The 27,180-nt window shown below is 39.7% G+C and overlaps 4 protein-coding genes across 6 annotated transcripts; 1 reads left to right on the forward strand and 3 right to left on the reverse strand.

Annotated features, from left to right (window-relative positions):
- Nucleotides 1-396: 396 nt before the first annotated feature.
- On the reverse strand, nucleotides 397-1,145 carry LOC112164549 (oleosin). The gene has a single exon (XM_024300772.2). It carries the CDS (start codon nucleotides 1,108-1,110, stop codon nucleotides 685-687), a length of 426 nt encoding a protein of 141 aa, XP_024156540.1. The 5' UTR covers nucleotides 1,111-1,145; the 3' UTR covers nucleotides 397-684.
- LOC112164547 (cytochrome c oxidase assembly protein COX15) lies at nucleotides 1,137-4,519 on the reverse strand. Of its 3 annotated transcripts, XM_024300770.2 has the most exons (9): nucleotides 4,361-4,519; nucleotides 3,708-3,888; nucleotides 3,208-3,506; nucleotides 2,791-3,016; nucleotides 2,464-2,709; nucleotides 2,248-2,358; nucleotides 1,680-1,811; nucleotides 1,349-1,546; nucleotides 1,137-1,276 (listed from the first exon to the last, which is right to left on the reverse strand). In XM_024300770.2, exons 2-8 carry the CDS (start codon nucleotides 3,870-3,872, stop codon nucleotides 1,376-1,378), a joined length of 1,350 nt encoding a protein of 449 aa, XP_024156538.1. In that variant the 5' UTR covers nucleotides 3,873-3,888; nucleotides 4,361-4,519; the 3' UTR covers nucleotides 1,137-1,276; nucleotides 1,349-1,375. The 3 variants fall into 3 exon arrangements, with proteins under 3 accessions (XP_024156538.1, XP_024156535.1, XP_024156536.1); XM_024300767.2 differs by lacking the exon at nucleotides 1,137-1,276 and having other exon boundaries at nucleotides 1,339-1,546; XM_024300768.2 differs by lacking the exon at nucleotides 1,137-1,276 and having other exon boundaries at nucleotides 1,339-1,546; nucleotides 3,708-3,882; nucleotides 4,361-4,514.
- Nucleotides 4,520-5,145: 626 nt separating this feature from the next.
- On the forward strand, nucleotides 5,146-5,889 carry LOC112164208 (RNA polymerase II C-terminal domain phosphatase-like 4). The gene has a single exon (XM_024300437.1). It carries the CDS (start codon nucleotides 5,146-5,148, stop codon nucleotides 5,887-5,889), a length of 744 nt encoding a protein of 247 aa, XP_024156205.1.
- A 326-nt stretch (nucleotides 5,890-6,215) lies between these two features.
- Nucleotides 6,216-10,193, reverse strand: LOC112164546 (probable galactinol--sucrose galactosyltransferase 1). The gene is made up of 13 exons (XM_024300766.2): nucleotides 9,856-10,193; nucleotides 9,485-9,744; nucleotides 9,295-9,385; nucleotides 8,963-9,011; nucleotides 8,750-8,841; nucleotides 8,554-8,661; nucleotides 8,327-8,461; nucleotides 7,820-8,230; nucleotides 7,585-7,726; nucleotides 7,424-7,491; nucleotides 7,203-7,337; nucleotides 6,902-7,119; nucleotides 6,216-6,797 (listed from the first exon to the last, which is right to left on the reverse strand). Exons 1-13 carry the CDS (start codon nucleotides 10,044-10,046, stop codon nucleotides 6,427-6,429), a joined length of 2,271 nt encoding a protein of 756 aa, XP_024156534.1. The 5' UTR covers nucleotides 10,047-10,193; the 3' UTR covers nucleotides 6,216-6,426.
- Between the last annotated feature and the right edge of the window lie 16,987 nt (nucleotides 10,194-27,180).

Raw genomic sequence — 27,180 nt, forward strand, 5'->3', positions numbered from 1 at the left:
AGCTTCAACTGAAAATATTGGTGTAGCTCATGTTCTGACTGCTGAGTGTAGACACCCAAGCTTTAAGGGCTGGTCTTTTAGCTGTGTACATTCATGGCTTTAAACAAAATTCAAGTAGGAGGAGATTCAAAGCTACTCATAGATGGTATCACCTTCATCCTCCCTGGATAATATGTACTATACAGTGATATATTAGTAACATTGCCAATGCAATAGATATTATGTAAATCGAGTCTAGGTGGTTGACAAAATTCTACTGCAACTCAGCTCCACGACTTTTACAGATGGAGGGTAAATATAACACTTTTATGTGGGAAGCAAGTGAAACTTGGAGGACTAACACACCGATTTAACTGATTATTTTATCTATACCCCCATATCCATTTTACTCATGAGTTTGTGTGGAATTGTTTGATCCAGTCACTTCCTGGATAAGTAACATGCATGAATACCCATACAATCCAAGGTCTTGCACATTATTTTGAGGAGATAATTACGAGACTACGGTGGTTATGTCTTTTATTAAAGGATCTGATTTCCGTGGATCATACTATCAATCCCACCTTTTACATCAAGAGAGAAAGAACAAAGAATCATAGACATATGTTTTCTCTCTTTTGGTTGCAGATGACTTCAGCATAACCAAAATTTTACAAGTTCAAGCACGACTATATGTCATCTCCTTCATATCCCCATCCCGCCCTGCTGCAAATATCTACCCCAAACCTGGCTTTGTTCCTTAACTCTACCCGCCACGTCGCCACCGCCAAAACCCAGAAGCCTTTGGCCTCCAACCTCCTGAAAAATCCACCCGAGAGCCGACACGCCGGTGAGAGCCATGGTTGCAGCCGCAGCAAACCCGACAAGTGATCCCACAAACACCAAACTGGCGAAAAACAGGAGAGGACTGAAGATCAACAAGAGCGGCGAGCTGAAAAGTAGTAGTGTCAATGATGCCAAGAAGGTGAGCCCCATCAAGCCAAGAAGCGACCCTCCAATGGCTAAGCCAATGACGGATGCCACAATCACCATGGTGCCAGATGCCTGCTGTTGATGCCTACCCTGACCCCGAGCCTGACCAAGACCCTGTTGTTGATGACGACCCTCCATCTATTACTGTCTCTGTTACTTCACAGCAATCTCTTTTGGCAATGTGGCTTCTGGATTGGGAAACTGAGGTTTTATAGTTGGCCAATGGGGGCTTATGTGGCAGCTTCTTGAGCTCATGTGGACATGTGGTTATGGAAGGTTTGACACGTAGTTACTTGCTGCATGGCTATGAGAGCGGTTCATGTATATCCCAACAAATCACAATCCAAGAGTAAAATAGATAATATCCTTTTCTTACAGAAATGTACTGCAAAGTCAGAGACATCTAGATTTTCTTGGAAGCTTGAGGCAGAGTTTTGAGAAGGAAAGGTGATGGCTTGCGCACCGTGTGATTCAGAAGGATCATTAAGGTCAAAAGAGTCAAAGCTCCAGCTTGATGTGCAGTCCCAAGCTCAACAGGCACATAGGACAGAAGTGTGGATACCCCAAGTGTGACCTGAGATAGTAACAACCAATCCAATTATATAACAGAGGGGTCTCACATATATGCTATAAGAAAATATGGAACCATTGTTTTGGATATTGAGAAGAGAAATAGAGAAAGAATGGAGATTTGGAACCATGTATACCTGAAGGGCAGCCATGCTAAGAGTAGTTCTGATCAAAGATCGAACTACTGGGTGTGTGTCAAACTTCCTTGTTGACCACCACAGGGCGCCAATTGAAACTAAAGTTGCGGTTGCAAGGATTCGGTGGTCGAGCTACAAGCAAGGAAGAGTAGAAAATCAGTACCATGCTTCATGTGTTAAATTTTGAAGTAGTGAACAAGGAAATGTTAAAAAGGAAGAGTTATGAATGATAAAATGTGGGTATCTATAAGTTTCATCTAGGAGAGCCAAGACATTACAAGGTTTAGCAATTTTTGTAGTTTCAAAAACCATAATCACTTGAAGAAATGTATCTCTTTATAAGAAATTTACATTATAAGATGGAGGAATCGCAGTTGATGGAATTGCATGTTCAATGGCTTTAGAAATTATAACTTTCCTTGATTGAAGCAAAAGCTATCTTCCCAAAGGTGAATGAGTTTGGGGAAGAGAAACTTCAAAAACAATACATCTAGGCATTTCTTGTTATCACAGATTTAGCAATGCTTAGCTTCTAAGAAACGCTGCGATATTTGGTCAGAGAAAGTACCTGCACAGTAGACGCATTCTCAAAGAAGTTCCGGATTAGTGGTTTCATGTCAAAAACATCCTCAGGGATCCATGTGTCTCCCATCTTTGGAAATGTATTATAAGCATGCCCCTGACAATTCCACATTGAAGCATAGTTATAATCCATCTCACCAAAAACCACATTCGATCCATTACTTAATTATGAAAGACTAGAAGCAAAACCATGATTACATACAGCATCATTCCCGGCAACAAATGCTCCTGAGACAGCAGTAATTCCAACAAGCAAGCTGACAGGAAGAGCGAGTCTCTTTACTTTTGCTGCCCCATGAACCCACGCTACAGATTTAGAAGGTGGTTCAGGCATCATAACAGAAAGACCAGTCCACAGAAGTCCACAGTATATAGCAAAGGCTGAAGTAAGATGAGCTGCAAGACGGTAAGGGCTAACTCTTGGCTGAGCATACTCAGACGCTGGTTCCTGTGGGAAAGAAAGCATTAGAAACATCCCCAATCTTCAACGAAAATCAATTCAATGCAGCACAGAAAAACCATAACTAACCTCTAAACCACTTTTAACCATCCACCAGCCAATCAGACCCTGCCCAGCACCAAGCCCAAAGAGTGCTGAGAGTCTTAATCCAAGTGGTAAGGTGATATACCCTTTACGAAGAAAATATGAGAATGGCAATGCAAACATGATACCCAATGCCCTTCCCCACATACGATGTGCATATTCCATCCAGTATATAAATTTGAAGTTTTCAATACTCATCCCTTTGTTTACACTGCAAGAGATGAAAAACCAAGTAACATCATAAAGATATGAAAAACTTCAACTCCCATTACATAATACACTAGTACATCAACTATTTAGTTAGTCAATAAGAAATGCAGGGACATCAATATATAACCAACAAGCTTACAACAGGCTTAAATTGCAAACTCAATAATTGCTACAGACACGTGCTGTACTAACCGTTTATACTCAGGGGACTGCTTGTACTTCTCGAACTCAAGCAACCAGTCCTCATCTGATAGAGGAGGGAGGCCCCCAGCAAACTTCCAATCAGTCATTGAAAGACCTGATCGTGTTAATCGTGTAATACCCCCAAGTATCACCATACTGAATACCCAAGAAGCAGAGCAAAAAAGCCAAATGCCAACCATTTTCTGAGCACGTGGTCCTCCATTTACAAGAAGCTTCAGTCCCTCCTTACTTTCGACGCCTACAGAAGCTACAGTAGACATATTCCTTATAGATGGTACATAGTTACCCTGAAAATGGCAAAAAGGCTTCCTATTACTCATCACTTCTACAAAACATCCCAGTCAAACAAAGAGCACATTTACTGTAAATTTGACAGTTTGTTTCTAGTAAGGATACAAAGCAACAAGCATTGTAACTACTAATTCAGGCATTTTCCCACAATGAATCGAACAAATGCAGAGCAGATCAGAATCATCAGATAAAGCAACCTTAGGCAAAAAGCGGAATTTCTCCAAGCATTTCCTTGTGATCCCCGTAGAGAATAATCTATAGGGCTCCTCCTTCAACACCCTAGACGGGGTTGTTCCTCTCAGACTGCACAGAGCCTTGTTATTGCCCTTCACAAACAACGGTACAACTCGGCTCCGAAACATCTCTCTTCCTCTGAAACTAAGATACAAACTTGGGGATTAGAATCAGCCCAAGAGACTATCTCTTATTCCATTTCACAAACATCACTGAATTGGTACATTCCCCAATGAAATACAAATACAGTATTTTTCTACGTAAATTCTCATACTTTGCAAAAAGTAAACTCACAAAAATTAAACACTACATAGATCCTACATTGCTACTGAAAACAAAAGAAACTGTGAGGTGCTTTCATAAAGCTCATACATTGATTCTGTTCTGGGTTTTCATTAAGTGAGAACACCATTAGAACCCCTGAAAATTAAAACAGAAATTTACCCATTTGAAAGCTACACACAGATTGTACAGATTGCAATGGGAGAAGAACAAAGATCAAGACTTTAACTACAATCACCAAATTGCAGACATCAGAAGTGAACACCCACATAAATTTGGATGACTGGAAATTAGAAAGGTGTTGATTCAGTAAAAAGAGAGAGAGAAAGAGTACCTGAAGATCTGAGCTTTTGTGGTGATGGCTCCAATGGCTGTTTAGGGGTTTAGCAGCGGCTTTACCTTATTGCAGTTGGAGTTGGGAGACGACGACGTTTAAATGGATGGAGGCCCAAGTCCTACTGAAACACGCGGTTGGTCTAGTTTCCACGAGTTACTGATTTGATGACTCCTTGTATATGATGATTATGATCACAATGTGATCTTTTATATTAATCGAAAAAAGAAATTCGTAGTACATAATAATCACAATGGAAAAATCAAATTTTTATGAGTTTTTCTTAACACACGTAGCAAGCTGAGAAGTGAGTGTGGCTCACACTTACATGACACACACTCATGTGAGTGTGAGCTTAGCACTTTCCTCTCTTAAAACTTGATGTGTTTGTCATCGCCAAATCCTAAAATAGGATTCTGAGCCTCTTTAATTGTTGTCAAACTATGAACAACAAAAATACAACAAAAAAATTTGTTTAGGCTCGATTGAGAAACTTGTTGCAACTTCTATTGTCAATATGATGAGTATATATGAAACGTATAACTACACTGGGTGCCAAGAACACTCCACTATACTCTGCTCCTTAACATAAAAGGGGCTGTCTTACTTGGTAAAGAAGGCACCCGTGCCATAACAAATTCTAATTAATTCCCTATCCTAATATGTCACGGAGTACAAAGTCCAGGAAGATTAGGAATAGTTCTCCTTATATATCAAACAGGCTGCAATTCTCTTTTTTGATTAACTGTCAAAATTTCTTTAAGAATCTTCATCTCGAATTCACAATGAAGCAAGCGGACGATCGCATTTCTTCGAATCTTCATAGAGCACTGAACTTGAATTCCAAGTCTTGTTCGTCTCAAAACAGGAAACTACACTTGGTACTTGATCTAGATCACACACTACTGCATTCCACCGAACTCGATCATGTGACTCCCCAAGAAGAATACTTGAAGACCAAAACAGATGATCATTCTCTGGAAGGTGATGTTTTCATGGATTCAGCCATGATAACCAAGTTGAGGCCCTTTGTCAGGACATTTCTCAAGGAAGCCAGTCACATGTTTGAGATGCACATATACACAACAGGCAATCGAGCTTATGCATTGCGAATGGCTGAGTTGCTTGACCCCGAACAAGAGTACTTCTTCACTTCTAGCTCTAGAGTAATATCGTGCAACGACCACAGCTCCCGAGGACAAAAGAAGTGTCTAGATCTTGTGCGTGGTTGTGAAGATTCTAATGTCTTGATCCTAGACGATACACGAGAGGCATGGACAAAGGAAAATCAGGACAATTTGATAGTAATAAGACGATATTATTTCTTCAAATACAGTTCTCAAACAATGTGCTTCAATAACCGCAAGTCTCTTGCCGAGTTGAAGACGGATGAAAATGATTATCTTGAACATATTCTTCAGCTTCTTAAGCAAGTCCACTCTATGTTCTTTGTTCATAAGCTGCCCAACAAGAATCACTTTGGAAATGATGTAAGGCAGGTGTTAAAGACTCTTCGGAAAAGGGTGTGAGATCGTTTTCGACCGTCATGATTTAACTAGAATCAATAATATTTGGAAAATGGCAGAGGAGTTGGGAGCAATTTGTTCAACTCGAGTGGATGCACCATCTGTCACCCATGTGGTTGCAACAAATACCCGAACCAAGAATTCTCTTCTGGCAGTGAAGAATAAGAAGCTGTTGGTCCGCCAAGAATGGATTGAATCTGCAAGTTACATGTGGGAGAAGCAACCTGAACACAAGTTCCTTGTCCCAACTACAGAAACCTACATTAATTGTGACTAAAGGTGTTATAGTGCAAACAGAAAATTCCTTTTGGTAACAAACATGCAGAGAATAAAAGCACTGGAAATTATTCTATGCACATTGCATTTCACTTCCAATTTTAATGAATACAACAAGAAGGGGACCATGCAGAGAAAAATAGCAGTCTGCATTTCTGTCCCAACTTATGAATACAACTACAGGCTACAGATATTATTTCCCTCTAAACCTACAGAAGTTTCTAACACAATACCCTGGTAACTACAACACATGCATAATAATCCTCAAAGTTCAATGGTGATGTTCCAAAGGTACAATTCTTTCTCTGCAATTCTCAAAGCAATGGTGAGTAAACCCGATTCAACTTCATATCCAAACTCCATATCCTCCGAATCAACCGTTATCCTCTTTGGTCGAGCTGATGAATATGCTCCGAATAGACCAGACCCATGAACTTTCATGTCAACTGTTGTACTGCTCTTAGATTCATATTCTTTTATGGCTCCCCCAGAATTGAACATCTTGATTAGGCCGATGGGAGCAAATGTTACACCATCAGACAATTTCTTAGCAGGAACCACTGTAAAAACTTCATACTCTCGGGATTTCAGTGTAATTGGCCGAGATGCATCCTTGGGAAGATATATTACCTCTCCTGTAATTTACATCACAATCAATTTTGTCAAGTTACTCCAAATACTAAGTCTACCGGTAAAATATGCAGAAAGAAGAAGTACCACACCAAAATGCTAAACTTACCACCAAGATGGGAATATATGACAGCATCCCCAGTCCATGTCTCATGTGCAACCTTGGGCAGATAATCAACATCCTTAGCCCTAATAACCCCTGTAACTGTGCCCGGCTCTACGTCATGGATGAGGTTCGTCTTTCCAACCTTACACCACCCGGCTCCCTGGCAGTTAAAGACTCCAACAACTCCAGTAAAATCATTCAGATTCCATATCTTCAGAAGACTGCAATATCAAGACTCGGATTAGAAAAAAGTACATAGAAAAACAGTGATAACAAGAATCAGTAGTGAAATTCTTTCAAGTACCTTTCCCCATCTCGAGCAGGATCAGAAAATAAGCAATCCCTTGTTGGTCTTCCTGGTAGTTTAGCCCTCAAGATAGAGCCATCAGTAAGTACAAGCTTCCTTAAAAGATTGAAGTCATGCTGCCCAGGCTTGTCACTGCATCACATAAAGGTAAGGACACACTTTATCTTCTTGACCTATTTCATACCAGAAACTGACATATTCATAACTGAAGAACATACCTAACATAAATTGCACATCCTCCCACCGCACGAGCTGCTCCATGATATTCAGCCATCGGGTGTAAGCTCTGAATTTGGAAACAATTCCAATATAAGAAACCAGAAACTATAAAAACTAAAATTAAATTCTAAGGAGCTAATATCAAAGTTTGCTTTCTTACATGAAACATATCCCAATCTGGCTGCATGAATTCTCCAAGAAAAACAGTGTTATAAGCAACTGATGCAATATGAATTGTGTGTGATGCAGGATCTCTAGGCCAAAAATCATCTGATGCCCTTATAACAGCTGTCCTCTTCGCACTGACAAATTCAAGGTCATACCAAATCATTTCTATTAAAACTAAGGAAAGAAAATGTAGCATTGAACCAGACAAATGTGAAATATATTTTTACCTGTATAAACCATCTGTGTTGTGGCTCATACAGGAAATGATACCATTGTCAGGAAAGTTTCTAGCAATAGACGCTTCTAATGCCTGATGGTATTTTCTTGCAAGTTTCACCCTTCCACCATGACCTGCCCCTAAAGTTTCGAGAATGTTTTGAACATCAACTTTAACCCCATCAATTCCTGCTGATGCGAGATAAGAGTGGAGCTCATCATAGAAGTGGAAAACTTTCTCAGGATTCACAAGGCCAAGGCCATTTTTGGCAATGCTGTTGAAGGCATCACAGGGCTCATTGGACTCAACCCCTGGAGATGAAACAGGGTAGGCCAACTTGGAGTCGTAGTGTTCCATTCCGGAAACACCAGGTCTAACACCACCCCAGTAACCAGTTATAGCATGCCACACATAAGCATACCTAGAAATTTCAGAATCAAACAAATTGAATTAATTCCTGAACAAAAATATATGTGACTCACAGCCAAAACCAGCAGATTAAGTGACAAAAACTCACTTCAAAGCATGTTTTTCTTTAATTTCAGTTACAATGTGGCAAAGGCCCAAAGATGGATCCTCTACTCTGTGACCCTCTTTACCATCTTTTTGAAACTTGTGGTTCTCTTTAATATTTGTCAATCTGTTTGCAAAGCTGAAACACATACAAGAGAATGTTATAAAAATTGTAAGCAAATCAACTTTAAGGTAATGGCTTGAAAAAACATTGAAACATCAAGTGCTCACTTTGCTGTGTTATCAGCTAGGAAGCCAACACCAGTGGAATCCATACTAACTGATTGCCATCCATCATCAATAATAACAAACTTCGGAGGCACTCCACCATTTTCGAAGCTGAAAAAAAAAATCGCCTTTTACCATCTATGCAGTGCTGAAATTAATCAAGTATTTAAAATACTATCTATAGTGAGAAAATCAGTACCTCTCTAACCCTTGCTTTAGACCCTCAGAAGTGACATCAGTGTAGAAAGCATCCCATGTACACCAGCCAAACCAGTTCAACATGTCTGGCATCTGAAGCACAAAGAACAAGTAATTTAGAAATGATGAAAAGGTAAATTACTTTTCTTTGTCCAACAAAAGAGATAAGTTAAATCCATATTCCATAATTTAAAAATTTGGGAATAAAAATTACCTTCTTTCGCTCACGATGATGGAATGTCTGTAAATGCTTCTCCACAGTCCTATGTATAAAAAATTTAACCAAGTCAGTGATTACCCTTTAGCACATAAATATTGTTAGGAAAAAAATTATTGCCAATTTGAGTTCTATTTCTGTGATCAAATTCCAGATTTCTTATACACCATTGAATCTGAAAATGGTTACAGTTGAAACTGCTACTATCCTATCCTTCTAAAACTTACAACTTGAAGATTAAGGGACTACAGTCATAAAAATTTAATTGCAATTTAGACCATGAACTCGAACTAAAGCATATACTAGCATCCAAATAGCTTAAAACTTACTTCACTGTATCTGTGATGACTTCAAATGGGTCTGATCCAGCCCCAACAAAAACCAAATGACTACCCTCAAACCCATCAACATCAGGATCTCCTGCAAAACCCAGAATTTTCACCATTTCAGAACCCACAAAATGTTTTCCAAATAATGAACTAATGCTTCTCTATAATTTACTTCAAACTCTTCACTTACCACTTTCTAGGCAGATTTCAATCTCATTCAGTTCATTCCCCTGAAGAACAGCCCTGAAATCCCCCTCGAGAATCGGCAAGAAAACCGTATACACAGCAGATTCCTCCCCTTCAGTATTGCTTCCTTCACCAAAATGACCACCTTCCTTGGTCTCCACAATCAAAAACTGCGTCTCAAACGGCACATCTTGACCACTACTCCCCATCCTCTGTGTCATCCACCACATCTTAAACCGAAATACACACATAAACCGCAACCCCCTATACACAAAACGTACTCACAAATTAAACTCGCTCATATCTATTGCAAACCAAATGGCAATAAAACTAGAGAAGAAACTAACGAAAATATATGTAACAAAACTAACTTACTCGAGTTTACCGATCGGAAACACTCTCCGGCTACCCTTCTGATCAGACTCAACTCCGATGAAGGCCCCATTGGCCAATGCACCGCCGGAGGCCGGGGTTACAACAACGTTGTCACGCACTTCACCCAACACCTTGTTCCCCAACACCATCAAACTTCCATCTTCAACGGTTATTCCTGCCCCAACCGTCATCTTTAATACAACAATATCAGGAACCCAACAACAATAAACTGCTGGGTTTTACAAAGTTAGGATGAAATTAATTGGAGAAGACCGGGAGCAGTATTTATAGACTTTGCACATGAAACCGACTCGTGTGTCAAGGAGTTGTGGAATTTCGAAATTGCAGACTAGGGACTTCGTGGAATTAGGGAAAAGCCCTTCCTCGGTTATTGTGTTTAAACTTTAACGTAAAAACAATATCTTGGTTTGGCGGGACGGGACATTTTCTAAGCTTTTAATTAATATTCGTTGAATGTAACCCGTGTCACGTTTTTGAATGATTGATTCACAGAAGGTCACTTTTCCTATTTTGTGACAGACCTGGAAAGTAAGGTCGGCTTTTGGACCCTTATTCATGGGAGACATGTGAAAATAACCACCTACCAAATACCAATTAGAGAGGTTTGATGAGTCAGAGCGTTTTGTTTTTGCATATGTACATGTGCATGTGATTATGAATCGTATGACTGGAGTTTAGTGTTCGTGTACCAAGTGGTGTCAATTATTTCCCTCTATATTAGTTGTTTTGGGTATGTGAAATTTGTCGAAACTGCGAGTGAAGGGTCTGCCATCAACCATTATAAGGTTTCGGTTGAAGATTTGTTATATAGTGTTCGTATTTTTTAGTGTGATTTACGTTTTATTATGTTAACTTATTTTTGTTACAGGATTCCTCAACATCTAATCCTGAGATTGTTTATCGATAATGAGGCTAATTGACTATGTGATCCATCTAACAATCAAGAAGTTAGATATATGCTGTCCAAATGCACACTTGGACCAAAATGTTTTTTGCTGAAATCCTAATAATTATATCAAAATTGGGAATTGAGGGATTGTCGTCAATATTTTTCGGATTTCAATAATAGATTTGTTAATCAGTGCTAGTTTGTCCAACACCTGATCTATTACTCAGCATGTCATTTTAACAATTAATTCTATGTGATCAAATTATCAATTAAAAAACGCAATCACGTATTGTAAACTTATAATTTTACTAAAATTGATGAAATTTTCTGCATTTTTTCATGTAGCTTCCATTCCAAGATCAAGGTAGTGTGGCCTTTTGGGTTTTATCAACGGTCTTGATCGAGCTTGTTCCTATGTTTGATCCGTGGGAGTAGCAGTGAATCATCTGTGAAAATATCTTCATAGGTAAATGTGATTACTATTCCCGATTAATTACGTGACATCCCGGCGGCGCATGCAAAGGCGGCAACTTTAATAAAAGGCATTGAATTCAGCAAAAAAATCTGAGCGAGAAAAGAGGAACAAGTGGGTGAGGGATTTGACTACTATTGACTCCTAATACATATCCACATTTATTTAACTACCAGCTGGAAATACGTTGGTATGACGTGGAAGCCACATACAGACAGCTCGGATCGTGAATCAAATTTATGGCGTTAATGTCTGGCTTTTTTCAGAAGCAATCAATTGCCAGGTAGCTAGATTGAGACGCACTTGGTCAACAAATCAATCCAATACTAATAGAGAAACTCTAATACATGTTTTTGTGATGCAAATTTTGTAGCACATGGTCTCTTATTAGCTGTTAATTTCAAATTGTATTTGTTTATATTTATAGTTAGTCAATAATTAACAAGTATAGTCAAGAGTTGACGTGACAATATTTGTGTTATTACATGTATGCTTATCATTCATGTTATTTTACGAGTAACTATTCATCTCAATGATTATTATTGTAGTGTCAGAGAGGAGAACTATGCTACTAGTTTTCAAGTAGTTGTAAACCATTTTCATACAATTTTAGATCAATTTAATATTAGTTTTCACTAATTTGCCAATACGTAGAGTGATCTACAATTAAATGCATGAACCAGTTTGTTAACATTAGTGGGTTGATGATGTCTATTGTCTAATGCATCAAAGTACGTGAAAAGTCACCATAAGGATAGCTAAAGCTCTCTTTTTTTTTGTTACAAAGAGGCCCAAAAAGGCCAAGGAAGGAAGAAACTAACTAGAGAACAAGAATTGGCAATATCATTAAGGAGGGTCTGAACTGTATGAGGGGAGGTTGATCCCAAAAAATTGTTCCTCTAGAGAAGTTGATACTATCTTTTGCCAAAATATCCGCTGCAAAGTTCTGTTCCCTATGGATGTGGTGGATAGAACAGAGATCAAACTCTTGTATCATATCTCTGCAATTGGCAATAAGAGTTCCAAGAGGGTGACTATCAATATTTCCAGAATTTATGAGATTTACCACAATAGCCGAATCACTTTCAACTTCCAATTTTTTAATGTGGAGATCAAGGGCAAGCTTAGAGCCAAGGTAAAGGCCCCAAGCTTCAGCTTCGACAATCTCACCCACTCCCATACTGTGAGTGAACCCTTTAATCCAAACACCAGAACTGTTCCTAATGAGACCACCAGCTCCAATCACTCCTACATAAGATCTAGAACCATCAATATTTAATTTGAAATTGTTTGCAGCAGGCTTCATCCATTGAAGGGTTACAAACTGATGAGGCGTATTATAAGATAGCTAAAGCTCTTTAGGTCCTCAAAAGAGTGAAATGAATTGCAGTTAGAGTAATCTAACAGGTACGGTATTGAATCTCAACGTGTTAAACTATATATAACACAGTACAACTTTTCGTTGTAAACTACTTTTCCTTTAATCATATCATCTATATCTCTCTCTTCTTTTGATGCTAATGACAAAAGGGAAAATCAAGTTACATTGCATTAGTGATTCAATCGGCCGGCAAAGAAAACCGACAGTGGGCAAACCTGCTCTGCGCCGGCCACTTCACAATGCAAACTCCATGATAAAGATGCAAACATGAGTTGCTTCGAAACCAACCACCATCAATGGCGCTCCTTGACCTGTTTTCATACATCCATAGGTCAAGTGTCCATGTTTCTTTTTCCTAACGTAGACATTGCCGGCCTCCCAGGTCTGCTTTCTGGCCTCAACGTTGATATCCATCACGAACTGCGTACATAGAAGCTTCGTCAGGTTCATTAACCTCTGATATAGATAACCGGCCTGCAAGAGTTGTCAATCACGACTTCCATATGGATCTGATATCAGTAGAAAACTAAGAAGAAAGATAGGCACACGAAATGACAAATTGAAGATATACATGTGTCTATATACCACACACACACACCTAGTTTAGAGTGAATTTTCCCTATTAGGTTAGGAAAAGGATTATATATGAACTGATCAAGTTCCCCCAAAATTAGGTTAGGAAAAAGGATTACATATAAACTCAAGTTCTCCAATTAGGTTAGGTAAAAGATTCATTCTCCCAATTAAACTGGACGGGATTACTTTCCTGCCAAGAAATGGACGTACAGCAATAATTAATTGAGGAAGAACAATGTGAAGTTCAGGGAGATGGCCAGAAGAAACGAATTCATTTCATTAAATAAAGGAAAATAGGTGTAAAAAAAGATTTGGGATGGGATACAATTCAATTGATTGGGTTTGTTACTTTGGGAGTTTGGGTTTATGACACTGTTGGCACCCTAGTTTTGAGTTTTTTTTTTTTTGGCAAATAGTCTAACAAAAGTTTGAAACGACACCTTTGATGAAAACTATGTGACAAACTTTGACACAAAACGAGTCCAAATTAAGACCATGTGACACGACTTTCCTCCATGCTTTCGCCAAACACCTTGTTCTCATGCTCGAGTACTTTTCATCAATTTTTCCAACTTTAGATTGCCAATGATGCCGAACTGGTCATGAAAAAGTACTTCATTACAGTAATCGGTCAAAAAAGAAAAGAAAATAAAAAAAACACTCATAAGGTCCAATTGTAACAGTAGTGTCATTACAGGCCGATCAAAGGACATTCAAAGGAACCACACGATCCTAAACTGATTGACATCTCAGAATCTCAGATATATAGTACTGCACAGTGCACACACTATCACACATAGTCAACTGATGCGTTGCACAATCCATCACCACCATTTACTAACCAGTTCTAATCTCTTCACTTAATATAGGCAAAATAATCTAATCAGCTCTTGTTTTCAATATCTCACAAAAAGGTTGGAATGAATTGATCAACATCCTTGTAACGGCAGTAACATATAACAGTAGACATGGAAATTCAGATAGTATGTACAAATCAAACTGAATGGACCAACATGAATAATCAACCCACATAAGCAATGTGCACATTACTGAATTAGGTTCGTAGTAATGATAATCAAGGTAACATGCCATAAAAGAATTACCAAAAGAAAAAACCATGCTGCAAGAAGTTACCTTGCTGGAGTGCTGTATGCTGTAAGAAGTTACCTTGCTGGACTGCTGTAAAAATATTAGTATCTTCAGATTCCAAAATCTCTTTTCTGCATTCTTCATGCCTCTTATCAATTAGTATTGACAATGTCCCATTATTATCGACATGGCCAAACAAGTTGAGCCAGGAATTGGGATGCTTAATCTTCTTGTTACCTGGCATAACTGGCACCTGGCAGAACTGGCAAAAACAGTTCTGCTTGGTAAATTTTCATCACACCATCCTCAGCTGCCTCCAATGTTAGATAAAAAAAAAAAATCCCTTAACCACAGCTTGCTTCCGCTCACGACTCTCACACACTGCAGTTCAGCATTCTAAAAGAGAAACCAGAACTTTATATTTAGTATATATGCAGAACTTATAGTAAGAAACTCATTCTCCGCAGCAGGGTTAAATCATTCGACAAACAGATCAAAAATGTTTAATGGAAGGCATGCATATAAGACATTAATTAAATAAATCAGTCATAAAAATCAACCAGAAAAGCTAAAGCGCGAGGTAGAATAATAGCATGCTGCTTTTACGAATTCAGGATGTTTTCAATTCTTTTCCTCGTTGAACATTTCCACGGCCCAATGTCCAAATCTTTGCATCTTGCCATTATTTATTTGAACAGTCATATGCAGGTTCGATACAACATAGTTTGATACATGAGTTATTAGAACAATGAAGTCCCTGTTCAAAGACAGAAAAGTGAATGTGAGAGACACTCCTCTTAAAAATAGAGGCTAACATTGGGAGAATTCTACAATGTGTTAACGTATGACATGCATACAATTGCCTTAAAAGTGGTAAAATGAGTCCTCAAAATAGTAATATTAGTCCTCAATGTTAGGAAAAGTATTGGGAATTGTGACCAGTCATGCTTGGTGTTACTTACCACCATACCTTGTGTTAGGTTGAGTGGTGATTAACACCATGCTTAGTTGGTTCCTACTGTTGATGTAACTAATCTAACAATAGGGAGTGGTTATTAGGGAAAGTATGGTGATAGGTATGGCAGTGTACTTGGAGAAGGTGTATGTCAGTGTGATACCTCTCCCTATATATTTGTAACTCTTCTTCTTGGTTCAGATATATACATACAAAAAATCATCTTATCGATTTCTTCATGGTATCAGAGCCGGATCCATTTCTGGCCTGACTCTTTCTTTTGTCTAAAATCTCCTTTGTCTAAAAATGGCTGAAGGAGAGGGCTCCATTTCTTCTTCTACACCTAGAAGTTCTGAAAGTGATTTAAACCCTAACCAACGTCTATGCTCAGTGTTACTCAATGAGTTCAACTATATATCTAGGTCAAGAGCAATCATTCTTGCCCTTGGAGGAAGATCCAAGCTCGGTTACATTAATGGTGACATCCAAATTCCACCACCTCTATCTGCTGATTATGAAGCATGGATCAGCAAAGATCAACTAGTCATGTCATGGCTTCTAAACTCTATGGAGCCATCTATTGCTGCCATCTTTAGCTATTCTGAGTCTTCTCAGCATATTTGGAAAGGTGTGAAAGAGATGTATGGTAACCAAAACAATTGTGCCAGAATTTTTCAACTTCAAAGAGACATCACCAGTCTCAAGCAAGGAGCAAACTCTTTTGTTCACCATCTTGGCAACTTGAAAAGCATGTGGAATGAGGTAAATATCTACAGACCTCACACCACAGATGCAACTATCCTACAAAAAAGGGCTGAAGAAGATAAAGTGTTCCAGCTCCTAGCTAGTTTAGGACCTGAGTATGAAGATCTTCGTAGCCACATACTCATGAGTCCTGAACTACCATCCTTGACCAGCATCTGCTCTACCATTCAGCGTGAAGAAACTAGGAGGAAGGTCATGAATGAAGATTCAACGACATCTGTATCTGAAACTAGAGCTTTTGCAAGTGATTTCAAGCTAGCTAAGAAGAAACCTTATAGAGGTAAACGTCCTGATCTTCACTGTACTTATTGTGATCATCCTGGACATCTCAAAGAAAGGTGTTGGATATTGCATCCTGAACTCAAACCCAGATTTGAGAAACCAGTCAGAGATACCAAGTCTTTTCCAAAAAATCATGGCTACAAGGCAAATCATGTTGCTTCTTCCACTGAGGGATTACTAAACTTTAGTGCAAATCCAGCTGCATTGATAAATGAATTTGCAGCCTACCTCCAACAGAAGCAAGGAAATGAAAAAAGGTCTGTTCCTGAAGACTCAACAGCTCTACTTGGAAAATTTGCTGGTTTCCTAGCAGACGCAGATGGAATAACTCAGCAGGATATACCAGGTATCTTAAAAGCCTTCTCTACAGCCTTACATGCAAGTAGTATGAATGATTTTTGGATAATAGATTCAGGTGCCACTGATCACATTACAAACCAAAACTCTAAGCTTCAAAACTTTGAAAAATTGTCAACTCCTTCTCATGTTTCTGTTGCAAATGGTAGAGGTGTGCCAGTTTTAGGAAAAGGGAAAATAAATATTCTTTCAGAAACCATTAAGTCCACAGCTTTGTATGTACCAACTTTTCCCTTCAAATTAATGTCAGTTGGAAGGATCACCAATTCCCTAAAATGCCTTGCCATTTTTTATCCTGACAAGGTTGTTTTCCAGGATCTTGCCACCAAGAAGCAGATTGGTGAAGGTTTTTATCTTAATGGACTGTACTACCTCTCCAAGAATTTTAGAGTTCTCAAAGTGTCCCAAGCTAATCTCAGTGTAGCTCAAGAACATCAACTATGGCATCAGCGTTTGGCCCATCCCTCAGAACACATTTTGTCTTCTGTATTTCCAAATCTGTGTAAAGAATCCCTTGAATGTGAAATATGCCATCTAGCTAAGTCTACTAGACTTCCTTTTGGTTCATCTGTATCTCGAGCTAGCAAACCTTTTGAAATTGTACACTCTGACATTTGGGGACCAGCTCCTCTAGATTCTTTTGATGGTTATAAGTACTTTGTTACCTTTGTTGATGATTTTTCCCGTGTCACTTGGTTATACCTTCTGAAACTTAAGAGTGATTTAGTGCCAACATTCAAAGATTTTCATAACCTTGTCACAACCATGTTCTCAACTAAAATCCACACTCTCAGATCAGATAATGGCACCGAATATATGTCCAAAATCATGTCACAATTCCTGAGCACAAATGGCATCTTACACCAGACGAGTTGTGTAGGAACACCACAACAGAATGGTGTTGCTGAAAGGAAAAATAGGGATCTCCTTGAAAAAACAAGATCAAGGAGTACTCACTGCGGCATATCTCATAAACAGATTACCAAGTAGAGTCCTCAATTTCAAATCACCCCATGAAGTTTTGAAAGGAAGAAAACTTGACATTACACACCTAAAAGTCTTTGGTTGTGTCTGTTATGTGCATGTTCAATCTGCTCACAGGGATAAACTAGATCCCAAGGCTGCAAAGTGCATTTGTTTGGGATATTCATCAACTCAGAAAGGATATAAGGTTTTTGATCCAAACATGAAGAAGATGTATGTATCGAGGGATGTTCGATTTGTTGAAAACATTCCATTTTTCAGTGCTCCTGATTCTTCTTCTCAGGGGGAGTTCTTTCTTGATTTCCTCTCCTTACCAATTTCTAGACCAATCTTAGACGATAGCAGAACACACCAGTTGGAATTACCAAGAGATGATGTTGCAATACAACAAATGAGAACAGATTTCACTGCTCCAAGCATACCAAATACATCATCTGCTCCAGAAATCCACTCTTCTCCTGTTCAAGACAATGGTGACTATCAAAATGATGTTCTTGATGACCCAGAAGAAGTTAGTCCAGAACCTGGACCAGCTGTTACCATTCCAAGAAGGTATCCTACTCGAACTAGGAGACCTCCACCCAAGCTGCAAGACTACAAAGTGTACAACACTAAGTATCCATTGGAGAACTTTGTATCTTACAACAAGATCTCAGAGAGACATGCTGCTTTTCTCTCTAAAATTTCTAGTGCCTCAGAACCAAAAAGCTACCAAGAAGCCAGTCAACAAAGTGTCTGGATTGCTGCTATGAAAGAAGAACTGAGAGCCTTGGATGAAAATAAAACTTGGAGTGTGGTTAAACTCCCTGAAGGAAAAAAAGTGGTAGGCAGCAGATGGATCTTCAAAACAAAGTTCAAGTCAAATGGAGAAATTGAAAGACACAAAGCTCGATTGGTAGCGAGAGGATTCACGCAGACTTTTGGTGTTGACTATAAGGAGACTTTTGCTCCAGTTGCCAAAATGAACACAGTTCGAGTTCTCCTATCTGTTGCAGTTAATAATGCTTGGCCATTATATCAAATGGATGTTAAAAATGCTTTTCTTCATGGAGATCTTGAAGAAGAAGTATATATGCAGCTACCTCCAGGTCATCCCCAAGAAGGTGATTCTAGTTTGGTGTGTAGACTTCACAAATCCTTATATGGATTAAAACAATCTCCTCGAGCATGGTACTCTAAGCTCAGCTCTATCCTGGAAGCAAATGGTTTTAAAAGAAGCAGTGCAGACTCTTCTATGTTTGTTCGAAATGGTAGTTCTGGGAGATTAGTGGTGCTTGTCTATGTTGATGATCTTATCATTACAAGAGAAAATGAGGAAGAGATCAACACTCTTAAGAAATCCTTGCATCATAAATTTGCCATTAAGGATTTGGGAGTGTTGAAGTACTTTCTTGGTATTGAAATGGCCACATCTTCCAAGGGGCTATTCCTCAATCAAAGAAAGTATTTAATGGATCTTCTGGAAGAAGCTGAGATGATGAACAGCAAACCTTGTGCTACACCTCTTGAGAGCAAATTGAAACTTAAACTGGAAGGTGACAAACTCAGTAATATAGGTGAGTATCAAAGACTTGTTGGGAAGTTGATCTACCTCACTATTACAAGACCAGACATTACTTTTGTAGTAAGTTTGGTCAGTCAGTTTATGCATGCACCTACTGAAGCACATCGGCATATTGTCAAAAGGATTCTCAGATATCTCAAGGGTTCCATTGGAAGGGGAATACTAATGCAGAATAACCAACATACAAAGATAATGGGATACTCTGATGCAGATTGGGCTGGAAATGCCTGTGATCGGAAGTCCACCACTGGTTATTGTACTTTTGTTGGTGGAAATTTAGTGACAGGACCCACCCTGAATTTCACCCTGAAACCCGAGGTGGCCCTGTGGGGCCCACCTTAGAGATAACCCTACCAAAAATTCGGCAGAGTCACCTCTAAAATGGACTACCCAAAAACCTGTAAAACACACTAAACACTTCAAGCAAACCAACCTTATACTCCTGGAGCCACCCTGCTCCCAATTACCAACAACTCCACTTTCACAAAACACAAAACTCAAAAATACTAATCCCAAGGTTATGCAGAGCAATACTACTATACACAGGGATATAACAGAGGAGTAAAGGATCAAGTGATCCTACACTACGGAAGTAGTGACAACTATGCCTCAAATGTCATGTACGCCCGACCTCCACTAATTCGCCTGCAAACTGGGCATTAGAAACCGAAAGGCTCAGGGGAAAGTAGACGAAAAATGTTAGCGTGAGTGGACAAAATAAACAATTTAAAGGAAAAAGGGATTTCATACTTTCCCACATTTATTCTCTTTAATAACCGATGCATGCAACAATTAGAAAAATACATTTAGCTTTAAATCCAAGAATTCCAAAACGATAAATCGACTAGCCTTGCTAGTCACCACATTTGAAAACTATATCGTAAAACCGAAATCTCATTTCTCAAGAAAATAAAACCAGCCCCGCTGGCTACAGTGAAAATCGGACTAGCCCCGCTAGTCAAGCAACGATAAAATATGGGGAAGAAGTTTCACCATACTAAAGAAGGGAGCCTCCCAGGCTCGGGTCGGAGTGTCCCACACTCTGGAGCATCCCATGCTCTGCTCTTACTCGCCCACAAACACATAGTAAGTAGGGAGGAGTTCTAATAGGCTAGCTAGCAATAAATATATATATAACGACCCAGGTATGGTGGGTAAAAACTAATAAAATCCCATAAATCCTTAAGGCTTCCCCATATCCCACGAGTAAAGAAAAACACGGGTACGATTCCCAACCGTACCCGGAAATACTCAAAGAGTCGTATAAATTAACAGCGTGTCCCACACGCTAAAGAAATAAGTAGATTGTCAATGAGGCATTCCCAATGCCAAAAATCGAATAAATAAACAAGAATTTATTCCATCGAAATCCCATTTCGAAAATCTTTCAGAAATCTCAAATCGACGATTATAAAGATAATATAAACAGTATAAATCTCGAAAATCACATCGAAAATCAATTCGTCGAAAATCAACATCATTTATAAATTCGAATCCGAGCATAACAACTTAATAACCGAAACTCACAACCGGTATAAATCATAATTATTCATGAGAATCATTATTTAAAAGCAAATCCATAAGATCATTTGCAATCAACTTTATATGCTCGGAAAATAATATGTTGATAAAATAAAACATGCTTTAATAAATAAATGCATGCATCACTTATTTAAAACAAACGTCCACTCACAATGTACGGCTAAGCCTGCCGTCGATCCAAACCCTCCTCGAGGGAATCCTCCTCACGTCCTGTACAATATAACGTTCGTAACTTTAATTACCGGATGGAAAACTTAATTGGGATAATTAAAACCAACCCTAACATCAACTTTAATTGCCCAATTTCTCCCAATCTTCTTCAATAATATTATTCCTTTAATGTATGGCTCAAAGGCCAAACCGAGGAAATCCGATGGATGGATTCCTCGTAATTCGATTAACAATTTCACCATTCTTTGATTAACCATCAAAATTTATATTCAATTCAACTCCAAATCCATTTCCAAGCTACGATTAATAACCTAGACGTATAATTGATTAATTACATTTACAACAGGTCAAAATTCCCGGCCAAAACCCTGTCTCACGCGCCACCTACAGTGGCGGTGCGTGGGTTTCACGCGCCGGTGGCCAACCTCCACCTCCGTCCACCAAATTTCAGATACAACACCTACTCAACACACTGATTCAACTTCATAACTACAACAATTCCAAATAACAACTAGAAACAGTCGAAATCAATCCAAGAACACAAACCCAGAAAATTTCAAGAACCCTAATTCGATCCGGCCTCTACACTTCAAATCGCGTTACAAGACCATAGGGAAATGATCAGTGGTAAAAACCAAACCTTCGACGAAGAAATGGGGACCGGAGGTGGCCGAAATCGCCGGGAATCGGCAAAAGTCCCAAACTGCAGCCGGAGTGGTTTAGGCTTCGATCCGTGGTTTTCCGGCCAAATCGTGGAAAACCAAGGCTGCTGGAGTGCTCGGAGGGAGGAGGCGCTCCTCTGGTGACCGGTGGCACGCCCTGTGGTGGCCGGAATCGCCGGAAATCGGAGGGGGGAGGAGGAGGCCGAACCGGAGAAGAGAGAGCTCGGGGGAGAGGAGAGAGAAAGAGCTGGGGTGGTTTCCGGAAATGGAAACCTACCCGGGTAACTTTCCATTTTTATCAAAAGTTACCATGAACAGTAACTTTACAATTTTGGTCATAACTCTCACATACGAAGTCCGATTTTTACGTACCACATATGCACGCGCTCGGTTTAACGTCCCCTACAACTTTCATGAAGAACATTTTCTCAAATTTTGACCCGAATAAAAAGTCAACTTTTAGGGCCACAAAAGTACTAAACCGAAAGTAAACGTGAAAGTAAAGGTCGTTTACCGTCCAAATGACTAGTAAACACGTGGATTTAGGTTCGGGACGTTACATTTAGTGTCTTGGAAGAGCAAGAAACAGACGGTAATTGCTCGATCGAGTGCTGAAGCTGAATATAGGGCGATGGCCTCTACTGCGTGTGAGTTGATATGGTTGAAATATCTCCTATCTGATTTAGGAATCAACCATGATCAACCTATTCCTATGTTTTGTGACAATCAAGCAGCAATGCACATTGCTGCCAATCCAGTGTTTCATGAACGCACCAAGCATATAGAAGTAGATTGCCACTATGTTAGATCTCAAGTCCAGAACAAGGTGCTTGAAACTGTCTACACTCGAAGCCATGATCAACTTGCAGATATATTCACAAAATCACTTCCTTCAGCACAGTTTCTCAGTTTGCTTTCCAAGCTTGGATCCATCAATCTTTTGGATCCAGCTTGAGGGGGAGTATTGGGAATTGTGACCAGTCATGCTTGGTGTTACTTACCACCATACCTTGTGTTAGGTTGAGTGGTGATTAACACCATGCTTAGTTGGTTCCTACTGTTGATGTAACTAATCTAACAATAGGGAGTGGTTATTAGGGAAAGTATGGTGATAGGTATGGCAGTGTACTTGGAGAAGGTGTATGTCAGTGTGATACCTCTCCCTATATATTTGTAACTCTTCTTCTTGGTTCAGATATATACATACAAAAAATCATCTTATCGATTTCTTCAAAAAGCAAGCACGTAATTGGTGGATGCATGAGTTTGTTAAAACAGTTAGGATTTCCCTTCTTTCGTGCTTAGTCAATAATTCCTAGCTAGTTGTTAGGAGCACGTTGTTTATTTCATTTAGGGTTTTGACTCTTTCTTGTAAAGGCTGTATTTAAGCCAAGTTATTTCCTTTCAATAATTGAGGATCATTCACCAGAACTTGAGAGTTATTTGTTCTACAGTTTGATATTCCAACAAGTGGTATCAGAGCCCCATCACAGGGGCCTGATTGTGAGTGTGTGAGAGAAACAGTGAGTGTGTAAAAGAAAGTTCAGATTTCGGTTACAATAGAGGAATGGCGGAAAGTAGCAATGGTAGATTTGTGCAGGCTGCTATCCCCAAGTATGATGGCTACTATGATCATTGGGCGAAATTGATGGAGAACTTTCTTCGCTCCAAAGAATATTGGAGTCTCATAGAGAATGGGATCTTGGTGGTGGAGAATGGAGGAGAACCTACAGAGGCGCAACTCAAATTGATCGAGGAGCAGAAGTTGAAGGATCTAAAGGTCAAGAACTACCTCTATCAAGCAATAGATCGTGAAATCCTGGAAACAATCCTAAATACAGATACATCTAAACAGATTTGGGATTCGATGAGGCAAAAATTTCAGGGTTCAACCAGGGTTAAGAGAGCACAGTTGCAAGCTTTGCGCAGAGACTTCGAGGTTCTCCACATGAAGGAAGGAGAAACTGTCAATGCTTATTTTGCTCGTACTCTGGTCATAGCCAACAAAATGAAGGCTTGTGGTGAGAGTATGCGTGAAAACATCATTACTGAGAAAATTTTGAGATCAATGGTCTCAAAGTTTGACTACGTGGTGTGCTCTATCGAGGAATCCAACAACCTTGAGACAATGACCCTTGATGAGTTGCAAAGTAGCCTTCTTGTTCATGAGCAGAGGATGAGGAGTCATGGAGAAGAAGAACAGGTTCTAAAGGTCAGTCATGAAAACAGAGCAGGAAGAGGTAGAGGTGCATATAGAGGTGCATTCAGAGGAGGACGAGGAAGAGGAAGGCAAGCTTCAACAAAGCAGTAGTTGAGTGCTTTAAGTGCCACAAACTAGGGCATTTTCAATACGAATGCCCTAGTTGGGAGAAGGCTGCGAACTATGTTGAATTAGATGAGGAAGAGGAGCTTCTGTTGATGTCCTATGTCGAGATTAATAATGCCAAGAGGGAAGGAGTTTGGTTCCTTGATTCTGGATGCTCCAACCACATGTCAGGTAATAACCAATGGTTCATAGACTTTGATGATCAATTCAGGCACTCAGTAAAGCTGGGGAACAATGCACGAATGTCGGTAATGGGAAGAGGAAATATCAGGCTTGAAGTTGAAGGAAGAACTCAAGTAGTGAGTGATGTGTTTTATATACCTGAACTCAAAAGTAACTTGTTGAGCATAGGTCAGCTTCAAGAGAAGGGGCTTGCGATCTTAATTCAAAATGGAGCATGTAGAATCTTTCATCCTAGAAGAGGGCTCATAATGCAGACTCTAATGACAGCCAATAGGATGTTCATCTTGCTTGCTACAGTCGTATCACAACCATCAACATGTTTCCAAGCAACTTCTGAAGATGTTACTGACTTATGGCACCGAAGATTCGGTCACTTGAACAACAAAAGCCTCAGAACCTTGCAGTACAAGCAACTTGTCAAGGGATTACCTCAATTCAAATCTGCAAGCAAAGTGTGCACAGTTTGTAACATGGGAAAACAGCACAGTAAAATCATACCTAAGAAAGGCCAGTGGAGGGCGACGGAGAGACTTCAATTGATCCATGCTGATTTATGTGGCCCCATCACTCCTAGCTCAAACAGCAATAAGAGGTACCTCTTGAGTTTTATTGACGATTTTAGTAGGAAAATGTGGATTTATTTCCTAGCTGAAAAAGTGAAACTTTTGTGATGTTCAAAAACTTCAAGAGTTTTGTTGAAAAGGAGATAGGGAATGGTATATGTTGTTTAAGAACTGACAGGGGAGGCGAATTTACTTCGCAAGAGTTCAATAGCTTTTTCAATACTCATGGCATAAAGAGACAGCTTACAGCTGCCTACACCCCTCAACAGAACGGGGTCGCTGAGCGTACGAATCGAACCATCATGAATATGGTTCGATGCTTACTCACAAAGAAACAAATGCCAAAGGTTTTCTGGCTGGAAGCAGTTCGTTGGACGGTGCATGTACTGAATAGAAGTCCTACTGTGGCGGTGAAAGACAAGACTTCTGAAGAGAGTTGGAGTGGGGTTACACCTAGCGTGGAACACTTCAGAGTTTTTGGGTGTATAGGCCACGTACATGTTCCAGATAGCAAGAGATTGAAGTTAGATGACAAAAGCTATAAGTGCGTGCTTCTTGGAATGAGTGACGAATCGAAGGCGTACAGACTCTTTGACCCCATTACTAGAAGGGTAATTACAAGTAGAGATGTGGTGTTTGAGGAAAGTGAGAGCTGGAACTGGGGGAGGAGTAATGAAAAGGTGAAGCTTGATATTCTTGATTGGGGGGAGGATGAAAATGACGAAATCAGTGATTATGATGAGGAAAACGAGAATGGTACAGATGAGGGCCAACAAGGAGAAGCATCAGGTTCAACTGAAGCATCGAGTTCAACTGACTTGTCTAAAGGAAGTCCATCGAGTGAAACTGAAGGGAGTGCACCAAGTTCACCAGAAGAAAGAAATAGAAGAGTACCAATATGGATGCAAGATTATGTCAGTGGTGAAGGGTTGTCTGAGGAGGAAGACTTGCAGAATTTGGCTTTGTTTATGTCACATGAAGATCCAACTTGGTATGAGGAGGCTGCTAGAGATGAGAAGTGGAGAAATGCGATGAATTTGGAGATTGCAGCTATAGAAAAAATGAAACATGGGAGTTGGTGAATCTGCCTGTGGGGATGAAGAAAATTGGTGTTAAGTGGGTATATAAGACCAAGTTGAATGAAAGTGGAGAAATTGATAAATACAAAGCGTGCTTGGTGGCGAAAGGCTACGCACAAAAGCACGGAGTTGATTACAACGAAGTATTTGCACCAGTAGCACGTTGGGATATGATACGTATGATTTTGGCCTTGGCTGCACAAAAGGGTTGGCTTGTGTTTCAGTTGGACGTGAAGAGTGCATTCCTTCATGGTGAACTAAAGGAGGCTGTGTATATAGAGCAACCGAAGGGGTACATTAGAGAAGGTGAGGAGCATAAAGTTTACAAGCTTAGGAAGGCTCTAGATGGGCTAAAACATGCCCCTAGGGCTTGGTACAGCCAAATTGAAGGGTATTTTATCAAGGAGGGGTTTGAGAGATGCAGCTATGAGCATACACTTTTCGTCAAAACTGAAGATGGAGGCAGGATTCTGATTGTGAGTCTTTATGTGGATGACCTGATTTTTACAGGAAATGATGTTGGCATGTGTGAGAGGTTCAAGAGCTCCATGAAACTTGAGTTTGACATGACGGACTTGGGAAAAATGAAATACTTCTTAGGAGTTGAAGTTCAACAAAGCTCTGAAGGCATTCACTTGTGCCAAAAGAAATATGCTCGAGAAGTTCTTGAAAGGTTTGGGATGGGGAGCTGCAATTCAGTGAAGAACCCCATGGTGCCTGGTACAAAACTAACAAAAGAAGGTGGAGGTGCAGATGTGGATGCAACAGTGTATAAACAATTGGTTGGTAGCCTTATGTATTTGACAGCTACTAGACCAGATGTGATGTATGTTGTGTGTCTTATAAGCAGATTTATGGCTAATCCAAAAGAAGCTCACATGCTAGCTGCTAAAAGGATACTCAGATACTTGAAGGGCACTCTGGAGATGGGAGTGTTTTACAAGAGAGGAGCTGGAGATGTTCTAAGGGCTTACACCGACTGTGACTACAAGAAAAGAGCTGGAGAAGTTCTAAGAGCTTACACCGACAGCGATTATGCAGGTGATACAGATGATAGAAGAAGTACATCTGGATATGTATTTCTGTTGAGTGAAGGAGCTGTAGCATGGAGCTCGAAAAAGCAACCATTGGTAACGCTGTCCACAACCGAAGCTGAATATGTTGCAGCTGCTGCTTGTGCATGTCAATGTATATGGATGAAGAGAATTCTCAACAGACTTGGTCAATCTCAATGTGAGTGCATTAAAGTGTTTTGTGATAATAGTTCTTCCATTAAGTTATCGAAGAATCCAGTATTGCATGGAAGAACAAAGCATATAGATGTGAGGTTTCACTTCTTGCGTGACCTCACAAAAGAGGGTGTTGTAGAATTAGTACACTGTGGCACAGATGAGCAGATTGCAGATATAATGACCAAGCCATTGAAGCTGGAGACTTTTGTGAAGCTTTGTCAGTTACTTGGTG

This window comes from Rosa chinensis, chromosome 5 (assembly GCF_002994745.2).
Source record: "Rosa chinensis cultivar Old Blush chromosome 5, RchiOBHm-V2, whole genome shotgun sequence".
In the NCBI taxonomy this organism is placed as follows: domain Eukaryota; kingdom Viridiplantae; phylum Streptophyta; class Magnoliopsida; order Rosales; family Rosaceae; genus Rosa; species Rosa chinensis.

What these genes read in the sequence shown, in the direction of transcription:
- LOC112164547 (XM_024300770.2), bottom strand. Translation starts at nt 3,872, where the DNA reads ATGTTTCGGAGCCGAGTTGTACCGTTGTTTGTGAAGGGCAATAACAAG. An exon ending in CAGTCCCCTGAGTATAAACG is followed by an intron (nt 3,017 to 3,207) that starts GTTAGTACAGCA and finishes CATCTCTTGCAG; the next exon opens with TGTAAACAAAGGGATGAGTA. An exon ending in TGGTTAAAAGTGGTTTAGAG is followed by an intron (nt 2,710 to 2,790) that starts GTTAGTTATGGT and finishes TCTTTCCCACAG; the next exon opens with GAACCAGCGTCTGAGTATGC.
- LOC112164549 (XM_024300772.2), bottom strand. Translation starts at nt 1,110, where the DNA reads ATGGAGGGTCGTCATCAACAACAGGGTCTTGGTCAGGCTCGGGGTCAG.
- LOC112164208 (XM_024300437.1), top strand. Translation starts at nt 5,146, where the DNA reads ATGAAGCAAGCGGACGATCGCATTTCTTCGAATCTTCATAGAGCACTG.
- LOC112164546 (XM_024300766.2), bottom strand. Translation starts at nt 10,046, where the DNA reads ATGACGGTTGGGGCAGGAATAACCGTTGAAGATGGAAGTTTGATGGTG. An exon ending in GTCATCACAGATACAGTGAA is followed by an intron (nt 9,012 to 9,294) that starts GTAAGTTTTAAG and finishes TTTTATACATAG; the next exon opens with GACTGTGGAGAAGCATTTAC. An exon ending in CTAAAGCAAGGGTTAGAGAG is followed by an intron (nt 8,662 to 8,749) that starts GTACTGATTTTC and finishes TTTTTTTTTCAG; the next exon opens with CTTCGAAAATGGTGGAGTGC.